The sequence below is a fragment of the Bos taurus genome, chromosome 19, assembly GCF_002263795.3.
Source record: "Bos taurus isolate L1 Dominette 01449 registration number 42190680 breed Hereford chromosome 19, ARS-UCD2.0, whole genome shotgun sequence".
Classification (NCBI taxonomy): Eukaryota; Metazoa; Chordata; class Mammalia; order Artiodactyla; family Bovidae; genus Bos; species Bos taurus.
The window spans coordinates 25,421,098-25,432,261 of record NC_037346.1 but is presented as its reverse complement, the minus strand read 5'-3'; the positions used below and the strand labels follow the sequence as shown (position 1 = coordinate 25,432,261).

Below are 11,164 nucleotides of genomic sequence, written 5' to 3'. Positions count from 1 at the left end.
CCCAGAACCTGGTCTTGTATCTTGGTTCCTCCCTTACCTCTTAGGAGCAGTCCCTCGAGCTGAGAGGCTGTCTTCCGGCGCGTGAGTCCTTAGAAAGTCCGCTGAATATAACATAATTCTCACCTTCTAGGTTGTGCATTTTTTGTCAGTCGACACGCATTATTTTGATTTTATAAATTAATGTAAAAGTTGAAAAACTGACACCAAAATCCTGACCAACTGCACCAGAAATGTTCAGTACCCTGCTGTTGGACTGGGAGTGCAGGGGGACAGTGAGATGGCGGGATGGGGAGGCTGGAGGGAGGGGCGGGTAGAGGTCGCGGGGAAGTGGGGGCGCGGGTGGAGGTCGGGGATGGGGGCGGGTGGAGGGGCGGGGGGCGGAGGCAGGAGGCTTGGCGCCTGCGCACTAGCCCAGCATGTTCCGGCAGCGCAGTCGCTCCTCCTCGCGTTTCTCCTCCAGCCGGTTCTCCAGCAGCCTCAGCTCCCTCTGCACCGCCTTCCGCATGGACGGCTCCAGCTCCAGCACTTTCTCCAGATCCGCCTTGGCTTCCGCCTCATTCCACACCTCGGCGTGAGCCCGGGCCCTCACATAGTAGGCCTTCACGATGCCTGTGGGGAAGATCCTGCTGTATCCGCCGCCTGGCCCAGGAGGCAGCCCTCACCCGACAAGCGGCTGGGCTTCACCAGCTAGCGCAACCTTTAACCTTGGCCATGATGACCCTTAACCTCTCTGTACCTCCGGAGCCCAGCCCCTCCACTATAAAATATGGATGACGATAATAATCGCAGTACCCACTCCCTTCCCACGGACCCTTCCAAGACCCAGTAACTAATTTTACATTCACAACTTTTTAAGTCTTTTCTTATAGAGGCTCCCCAAATGATGCAAGCTCCAGGTCCTATCCCTAAACCTGTTTATCACGGTCATTATGAGAATTAAGAGAAAGAAATGCAGAGAAGTGTGTGGCGCAAGGTAAGTGATCCTGTAACGTTCTTCAAACATCGTCTTCACAAATATTGCCATATCCCCCCACCACAGATAATCAGTTCAGTTCAGTTCAATCACTCAGTCATATCTGACTCTTTGTGACCCCATGGACTGCAGCACCCAGGCTTCCCTGTCCATCACCAGCTGCTGGAGTTTACTCAAACTCATGTCCATTGAGTCGGTGATGTCATCCAACCATCTCATCCTCTGTCTTCCCCTTCTCCTCCTGCCTTAAACCTTTCCCAGCATCAGGGTCTTTTCAAATGAGTCAGCTGTTTGCATTAGGTGGCCAAAGTATTGGAGTTTCAGCTTCAACATCAGTCCTTCCAATAAACAATCAGGACTGATTTCCTTTAGCATAGACTGGTTGGATCTCCTTGCAGTCCAAGGGACTCTCAAGAGTTTTCTCCAACACCAAGTTCAAAAGCACCAATTCTTCGGCACTCACTCAGTTCAGTTCAGTCTCAGTCGTGTCCGACTCTTTGCGACCCCATGAACCGCAGCACGCCAGGCCTCCCTGTCCATCACCAACTCTTGGAGTTTACTAGGATGTACTTAATATTGTTCTCTATACTGATTGTCCCCCCTTTTAAAACCCACTGACTGCTCCACACAGGTTTGGTGACTTTTATTTGTCCTGCTGCTGCTGCTGCTAAGTCGCTTCAGTCGTGTCCGACTCTGTGAAGCCCCATAGACGGCAGCCCATCAGGCTCCCCGGTCCCTGGGATTCTCCAGGCAAGAACACTGGAGTGGTGCCATTTCCTTCTCCTCCAATGCATGAAAGTGAAAAGTGAAAGTGAAGTCGCTCAGTCATGTTCAACTCTTAGCGACCCCATGGACTGCAGCCTACCAGGCTCCTCCATCCATGGGATTTTCCAGGCAAGAGTACTGGAGTGGGGGTGCCATTGCCTTCTCCTAATTCACTGTAAAATAAAATAACCTCCCACAACACCACAAAGCACCGTTCATCCATCACCTGTGATACCGTTATAGGCTTGGAAGATTTGATGTCTTGACCGGGTCAGAAGAGATAGCGACGAAGGTCTGTGCATGTGACTTCGGACCCGTGGGCAAGATTGGACCCCTGCCCCGCCTACACCGTCCCGCCCCGCCCACACAGCCCCGCCCCGCCCCGCCCACCTGGGTGATGCCGGAGGATGTCACTAGTGTGTTCCAGCACCTCGTAGTACTCCTCCTTCTTCAGCAGACACTGGCAGTAGTTCAGGATCAGGGTGTTGATCATCTTCTCCAGCTTCAGCCACTGCACCTCCCAGGGTTTCTCCTGTCCGGTGGAGAAAGCTCTGCTTCCGCCGCGCCCCCACCATTCCCCACCACCGCCATGGCCAGCGCACCCCACTTCCCATCCCCACTGGCAGGCAGCCTCCCACCTTGGTCTGCAGGTTCCTCAGGCAGACGATGGCTTCCTGGTACTTGTTGGAGGCCTCCTCGTAGCGGCCCAGCTTGAAGAGCCGGTTTCCTTCTCCATGGAGGATGGGCACCGCCTGCATCTTCTCCTGGTTATTCAGGTTCCAGGTCTCCCTCTGGTACTGGCTCGGGGCCTCGACCTGCTCCAAGAGCTGCAGGTCAGTGACACAGGGACCCTGGGTGCCCGCAGCCCAGTAGGGCAGGCCCTTTCCCCTGCAAGGGACCAGAGACAGTGGACCCAGAACATCTGGCTAAAGTCAGCTTTGCATTTTCCACAGTGAGGATTGGTGGGCAGAACCATGCTTGCTGGCCAAACACAGGCAAACAGGGAAAGGAAGCAAGCGCCGCCTCCCCACCACCATGGCTTTACCCTAAATCAGAGCCTTTGTGCAAAGTAAGAAAAGGTAATATGTCAACACACTTTACTGATAATATTCAGAAAATTGCCATGACACTCATTTTGTTAGAACAAGACACTTTATTGCCATCTACTGGAAAATTATCATTATAAAATCACAAATATATATTGTCTCTAATGAGCACCTTAGAGGCCATGGTCTTGTGCAGTGCACAAGCTGTGCAACTGTTCAAGCAGACCCTGAAAAGGTCCCTTGTTGATGCAATTCTCTTATTTATTTGTACTCACCCATGTAACCCTCAGGCTGAACCTCAACCTTGGCCACTAGCTGAGTCCTGCTCTGGTTTGATGCTCTCCCACCACCCCACAGACAGGGACCATCAGTCACACTGAGGTCCGAGGGAGATGGTATGGATGGTTCCATGCAGTTCTCCCACTATTGGAAAACCAGATCGGAACCCACAAACCACAGGGACTGGGGCTGAGAATATAATTCTAAACTTTTGAGGGGAAAAGGAAGTAGATAACCAACAGAAATAAAATGCCTCCAAAAAGAAAAAGAATAACATTTTTTAAAATGGGTCTCAAAGGGGCTTTTCCTTTGGAAAAGGCAAAGGATGTTTTTTTGGTGGAGTGGGAGGGTCCAATTCCAGTTCTCCCGTGGTTTAGGAACCCTTTCTGGTTTTCTAAATAGGATCTGGGTGATGTCCAGTGACCCATGGGACTGGGTTCCCTTGATGCCCACTGGCTCCAGTTGTTCTCTGATGCAGGGACCGTCCCTACCCCACCTCCCACACCCTAGGGTCACACCTGCAGCAACTCGATTATGAAGATCAGTGGCTGAGGCTCCTTCTGCAGCTCATCCAGATCCTCGTAGCCCAGCGTGTGGTAAGCGAACATGTTGGCCAAGCCACACGTGTGCACGTGCCACTCCGTGGGGTCCTTACCCTCCGCCATCTGCCGCAGGCTCCGGGACAGGATGGGGTAGACCCCTGTGTGCTATGGGGAAAGGTGGGCAGATAGTATCAGCCTGTCTGCTCAGAGCCAGCTGGGCCACAGAGAGCCCCACTCTGGGCCCCTCCCAGAGCAGGACCTCTACCCCACACACACACACTTGTCCCATGGCTGTTACTACTCATCTAATTACTGCAGCTACCTGAATGCAGAGTGCTCTACACCGTTAGTACTTTTAATCCTTCAGATGACCCTATGAGAGGGGCACTATTTTCCTCCCTATTTTATAGATGTGGGAACTAGAGCCCAGAGAGGGTAGGTGATTTGTTTAAGGTCACACAGCTAGCAAATGACAGAGTCAGGATGCAAACCCAGCTCTGGGGTCCATGCTGTAGCCACAATGCTAGGCTGCCTCTTGCCAGCCCTTGTGGTCGACTCTAACAGGCTTCTCTCCCAAGGAGACCCTGAGTCCATGGAGCCTGTGACTCACAGGGAGGGCAGCATGGAAAGTAGTGGAAGGACCAGGATTCCAAGTCCTTGAGGGCCAGGTTGGTGTCCTGATGGCACTGCTGATTGGCAGCGAGCCTGGATCACTGCAGCCCCCTGAATTCCTGCCCCCTGGGTTGCACCAGTCAGGTAGTGGGTCTATTGCAGGGGTTAAATGAGATGGTGCTGAGGTAAGGCCAGTTCATCACAACCTCACCCAGCACAGGAACTGGGGTGGCCACCCTCGGGGGGTGGAGATGGGCTAGGAAAATCAGCTGCTTGTCCTCAGTGAGCTAGGATGCCCCACAGACGAGCTCCAAGAACTGCTCTCCTGGGAACGGGTCCTCAGATGGCCCATCTCAGCCTCCTGCACGGCAACTCCAGTAAAGAGACACCCCAAAAGTGAAGGAGCAGGAATGGTTCAGCTTGGTCTCCAAGTCACCAGTAAGAAGATGAAGGTCACCCTGCCCCGCCCCCATCAGCCAGGATTAGCCCAGAGTAGCTTCAGCGTCCTCATGAGCAAGATGACCAGATGGCAGTTAAGACTGTTGAGATTAAGCCTGGATGAAGGGAGTGTAGGGCCCCCGGGGAACAGCTTGCTGCAGGGAGAGCTCACTCCTGGCCCATGCACACAGCCGCGAGCTCCCCAGAAAGTCAGCAGTTAGTGCCAACCCTGCAGCTGTGCAGCTGGTTGGACATGACCTCAGACCAAGGCCCGGACCTCAGACCAGTACCACTCTAGCACCACCAGGATGCTAGTCAGCACGCTGGGCTGTGGGATGCCACCAGGAGTGGGCAGAAATCCCAGGAAAAAGTATAGAGGCCAGAACTCCATGGCTCCACACCCATCTCCGTAGCACCTCCACTGAGATTGGCCTGGGGACCCCAGGACCATGCCCCTCTCTGGGACTTCAAGGCCAGAGCCTGGTTCTGTCTGAGGGGCTCTATCTATTACTATCTGGTGATTACAAACTGGCACTCGAGAGGCCACATTCAACTCCCAGATTGACTTCGTTTCATCCTTCACATGGTGGGGGTTTTGTGTTAATGAGTCGTCAACACTTAAGCATTGAGAGAGTTCACAGACTAATGAAAATTTCTGGTTTGTGTCCAAAACTCAGACACTCTGGCCACACCAGACCTGCCCCTTTCACACAGCAGCCATCCAGTTGGAGATCAGGAGAATCTGCCCCTGTGAATGGAGCAGATAACCTTCAGTCACCCAGGGTCCCTGGCCCCTGTGGAATTTGCATTTGTAACCCCTGGCCTTGGGTTTCCCAGGCAGCTCAGTGGTAAAAAATGTGCCTGCCAATGCAGGAGACTCAAGAGACGTGAGTTCAAACCCTGAGTCAGGAAGATCTCCTGGAGTAGGGAATGGCAATGCTCCTGTATTCTTGCCTGGAAAATTCCATGGACAGAGGAGCCTGGTGGGTTACAGTCCATAGGGTTGCAAAGAGTTGGACACGACTGAGCAACTGAGCACACACACGCGTGGCACACACACACACACACACAACCTCTGGCCTCACTGGACTGGGCACCAGCAGAAAATTCAGCATAGAGACCAGTGTGCTCCCTGGGTGGAGGGGAAGGCAGTGCAATTCAGGGCAGAAGCTGTCAGAGCCCCTGACCACCCCTGCCTCTTCACACTTCCTGGCCTGGATGCTACCTCACTCCCCACTTCTAAGCCTGGTGAACTCCTATTCATCCTTCAACACCCAAATCGATGTCATTTTCTTAGAGAAATTCCTGCTATGATCCTCAAGCAATTAGTCACTCCCCTCCCGTGGCTCTAAATCCCTCTGTCCTTATTTATATTATGGTGCTACCTGCCCTGCATTGTAATTACCAGGGTGTCTGCTTCTTGTCCAGAACTCAAGTTCCTTGAGAGATGGGGATTTGGCCTGTTTCATTCCTAACACCTAGCACAGGCCAAACCTGGTACCCACTGAATGTTTTCAGATAGATAGGCATACAGATAGATGAAGGCTGGATGCTTAGTGACGAAAGAATGGATTATGAGTAATTGGTTGAAGGGAAGGATGGATAAATTGATGCCTGAATGAGTGAATGGATAGAAAAGTGGATAAAAGATGAATATGTAGGTGAGTACATAACTCTGGGCTGCCCCAGTGGCTCAGTGGTATAGAGAATCCACCTGCCAATGCAGGAGACACAGGTTCAATCCCCGGGTTGGGAAGATCTCCTGGAGAAGGAAATGGCAACCCACTCCAGTATTCTTGCCTGGGAAATCCCATAGACAGAGGAGCCTGGAGGGCTACAGTCCATGGGGTCACAAAAGAGTCAGACACTTCCTAGTGAGTAAACAACAGTTACAACAAAATAACTCTGAGAAGTGTGTGTGTGTGTGTGTGTGTGTGTGTGCACATGCATGTGGATGTGCGAAATCATAGTGGCTGTGAACCGGGAAGAGATGGGGGGCGGGGCTATTGGAAAAACCAGTAATCTTTGTGGCGTAAAAATGACCAGCCTGTGAGATGGGCAGGGCACTTGTGTGCATGATGTGGCCAAAAGAACACAGGCCCCACAGGGAACCAAGAACCAAGCCCACATTCCAGGAATAACAGCAGTTTGTGGTTCTGCAAACAACAGATCAATCAACCAATCAAGAATTTATTGACAGCTCTCTGCACTCTACACTCCTACATTAGCAAACATGCATTCTATGGAGAAGGGGCCCTTGTTGGTGACCAAGCTTGTCTAACATATGGCCTAAATGACAAGCACATATGGGTCTAAAAAGTCTAAAAAGGTCTAAAAAAAGTATAGGAGCTTTGTAAGCAAAGTCAATAGATACCATTTTAAACTAACTGAAACCACAAAAAAAGCCAGTTTTCTGAAGACTTGTTAAAAATAAGCCATCTTTTAAAAATTAAAACATCAGGGTAAAGATGCTCAACTAATATTTGCTAGTGTGAAAGTGAAAGTGTTAGTTGCTCAGTCCTGTCTGACTCTTGGTGACCCCATGGACCGTAGCCCTCCAGGCTCCTCTGTCCGTGGGATTCTCCAGGCAAGAATACTGGAATGGGTTGCCATTTCCTCTTCCAGGGGATCTTCCCGACCCAGGGATCCAATCTGGGTCTCCTGTATCTCCTGCATTGGCAGGTGGGTTCTTTACCATCTGAGACCTGGAATATTTGCTAACTGATGAAGAAATGAATAATTCCTTGGTAGAGGAATTCTTGTGGTAGAGAATGGCATTGCAGCCTGTCTAATAACCATAGTAGCCAAAAAGGGATACTGTACAAAGAGGGAACCAGGGATCCATCCCTGATGCTGTTTCCGAGATGGTTTGACCCAGAGCAAGCTACTTTCCTTCTCTGAGTCTTATACTTCCTCATCAATGAATCAAGGGAGTTAGTCTCTAAAATGCTTCTTAGTGAAAATAATAGCTCCCACTTCTCAATTGCCCCATACCATGATTTGCCCTAGTATACATGATATCATGTAATCCTTACAACTGCCCCCTAAAATGAGGATTTGTTCATTTCTACATGAGGAAATAGAGTGCTATCAGGGCAAAGGGGCTTCCCTAGGGTCACATAATGTCTCTTGCATTGCAGGTGAATTCTAAGCCACCAGGGAAGCCCACAATGTCAAGTTACTGGATATTAGATATCATTAAGAAATTGTTGAATTTTTTTAAAATATGATAAGGATATTGAGATTATATTTGTAATATCTTTCTTTTTAGAGAAGGATACAAATTATAGTATTTACAGGTGAAACGATATGGTGTCTGAAATGTGCTCTAACCATATGGGATAAGGAAGGAAAGTGGATGGGCTTAGATGAAATAAGACTGGCCATGGATTGATGGTGCCCGATATAGGATGATGCGTATTTGGAATCTGATTATACTTTTTGTCGACTTTTGTATAAGTTTGAAAGTTTCCACAAGAAATGTTGGTTTAAAGGCAGTCAGCTTTGCCATTTCCATTTGGGTCACAGGCCAAGAAGACTGCCTTCTCCGGGTGATTGTTAAGAGTGCCTACATGAGAAAACAAGTTTGTAACGTCAGTAGGAATGGAGAGGAGGGCAGAAAAGTGACCTGTGGCCAAAAGTCTCCAGTATCCAATAATCCTGCACAAAAGTGAGGGCTGTGAGGCAGGCCCTGCTCCCATATCCTACCAGCCAGCCTTGACACCGATTCTCATTTTAGCATCACCTGTTCTGATGGGGGAATCCATCTCCACCTTGGGACTTCCCTGGTGGCTCAGTGGTAAAGAACCCCCCTGCCAATGCAGGAGACACGGGCTTGATCCCTGGGTCAACAAGATCCCTTGGAGAAGGAAATGGCAACCCACTCCAGTATTCTTGCCTGGGAATTCCATGGACAGAGGAGCCCGGCGGGCTCATGGAGTTCACGGGGTTGCAAAAGAGTCGGACACAACTGAACAACTAAAACACAACAACAACCTTCATCATTACAGTGGCTGAGGAGGAGGAGGCAGAGTTTCCCCAAAGAGTTTCATTTTACCCTCACTTTCCTGAAACACAGCCGGCGTGCCAGTGCAGTGGCAAATGGGCGGGGCCTACTTACGATGGTGTCGCACCAAAACTCGGCCACCTCGCTGACCCGCATGGACGTCAGCAAGATCTCCCAGACCTCCAGCTTGAACATGTTCCCAATGATGATGTGCATGGGATGGCCCACCTGCTTGCTGTCGTCTATCACCGTCCGCTCCTCATCACATTTCATGGTTCGGAAATGAAAGGTCACCTGGTCACCAAGAGAGTGGACCCTGATCAAGACCCACCTCCCAAGGCCCCCCAGAAGCCGCCCATGTCTCCGACTCCCTGGGCCGTCCTTGCTCAACTCCCACCAGCATCCCCACCCAGCCGGTGCTCCCCCTCCTAAAGGACCCCATCCCACTCTAGACAGCTCTGCAGGTCAGGAGGTCCTTCCTTCAATACACCCTAGATCTGAGGCCACTGACCCAGACACTCCGTCATCCAGGAAACCCACCAGAGACTCCCGGACAAACACCCTGACCCTGCATGCCCTTCCTTCTCATTCAACATTCGGGACTTCAGAAAATTCCCAAAGTCCCACCCTCACTCCACACTGAAGTTTAATTTGAAAAATATCAAAAACACCTGGGGGACTTCCCTAGCAGTCCTGGCTAAGACTCCACCCTCCCAGTGCAGGGGGCCTGGGTTCAATACCTGGTCAGGGAACTTGATCTCACATGCAAACCTAAGAGTTCACATGCTGCAACTAAGACCCAGTGCTGCCAAATAGATAAATATTTAAAAAAAAAAAAAAAAAAACCACCCCGGGAAATGGGCATCAAGCCAGAGCTATGGAGATGCCCAGGGTGGGGATGGAGGCTGATAATTCCAGGAAGGACCTCTTGGCCATTTGTTGGCAAAGCAGAAGAAGGGTGTTTGCAGTGCCCTGTGACCCAGCTAGAATGCAGAAGGATTTTTGTCTGGCCTAGGGGGTGGGTCCCACTCACTCGGGCTCCAGTAATGAAGTTGGGGAGGTCCCCTGTGCCCCCATGCAGAATGGTTTTCTTGATCCCTTCCACATTCAGGAGCAGAGTGGCATCCATGGCTCCAGGTGCGGGGAGATGTCCAGCCCAGCCGAGATAATCTGCTAGCGGAAGGTACTTAGGGCTGAGAGGTGGGGATTTGCCCTGCTGGGCGGGGTGTGAGCAAGAGGAATAAGGTGGGGCCACTCCTGGTAGCCTGGGTTCTGCCCCAGCCTCTGCTTCTAGCAGTGAGGCAGGGATCCTGCCTGACATCCACCAGTACCACCTCAGCTTCTGTTCTGTCTGCCCACCCCAAGAAGGAGGGAAGACAGCTGGAGCTTTCTTAAAGAAGACAGGCAGTCAAGAATGAGCAGGAGAGAGACCACAGGTCAGGAGGAAAGAACAGGGGACCAGAAACCCCCTTTGCCCTGTCTGAACTTGGGACCCTGTCTCAGACTCTTGGTCGCTTTGGAGCCCAGGCCGGGGCCTTGCAGCCTTTGCAGTCCTACTTCCCCTTTCCTATTTCCCTCTCCTCCCCAAGATCTGCCCACCAGCGGATGTAACATAGTGGCCAGAAGGGAAGGGCAGGCAGGTTTCTGGCTGCTGTGCTGTTCTCAGCAGCTCAGTTGTGTCTGACTCTTTGCGACCCTATGGACTATAGCCTGCCATGCCCCTCTGTCCAGGGGGATTCTCCAGGCAAGAATACTGAAGTGGACTGCCATTTCCTCCTCCAGGGGATCTTCCCAACCCAGGAATCAAACCTAGGTCTCCCACATGGCAAGCGGATTCTTTACCTTCTGAGCCACCAGGTTTGGGAGAGCCCTAAAAGAGAAGGGGGCCATTTGAGGAAGTTGAGGCACCCCCACCAGCCCTGCTCCTGTCCCCCTACAAGGTCTGGCTGGGGGCAGTGGGCGCTCTAGTTCCCTTGGGAGGGTCTCAGCCCTGTACCCTGGAACCCAGACAGAGCTTATTCCCAGCATTTAGGGTTTAAAAGTGAGAAATGATGTGAAGACATGGTGTTTGGCGCCACCTTGTGGTCAACTTAGGTTCTTATGCCTTGGCTCCCCCAGGCCTTGAGGGTGAGAGGACCCGGAGCAGCAAAAGGCTTCCTTTTCTTGACCAGAGGCTGACAGGCAACAGGATGAGAGAGATGAGAAGATGGCACTAGGAGCCCAAGAGCTGCGTTCAGAGGGTTGATCCCCCCTCTTATTCTCTGACCATGTGGCCTTGGGTATCACCCATCCTGTCTCCTTTTTTTCCCAAATGGGAAAATCAACCTCTCCCACCTCCCTCTCTATGAAATTGAGAAGCCTCCCCCTAGAGAGTGAGTGGGACCCAAAAAACCCAGAACCCTTAAAAGTTTTGACTGCCGTGAGAAACCACTGGCATACAGGAGGCCAAACCTGGGTCAGCCGGTCTGGGCCATGAACCCAGCCTGGGGCAGCCCAGTCACCC

The 11,164-nt window shown here is 51.4% G+C and overlaps 1 protein-coding gene across 1 annotated transcript; it reads right to left on the bottom strand.

Annotated features, from left to right (window-relative positions):
- Positions 1 to 406: 406 nt before the first annotated feature.
- Positions 407 to 9,790, bottom strand: AIPL1 (aryl hydrocarbon receptor interacting protein like 1). Its single transcript, NM_174234.1, is given in 6 exon segments — positions 407 to 609; positions 2,129 to 2,270; positions 2,377 to 2,553; positions 3,582 to 3,770; positions 8,776 to 8,955; positions 9,695 to 9,790. Coding segments are annotated over 6 exon segments (987 nt in total).
- Positions 9,791 to 11,164: the final 1,374 nt, after the last annotated feature.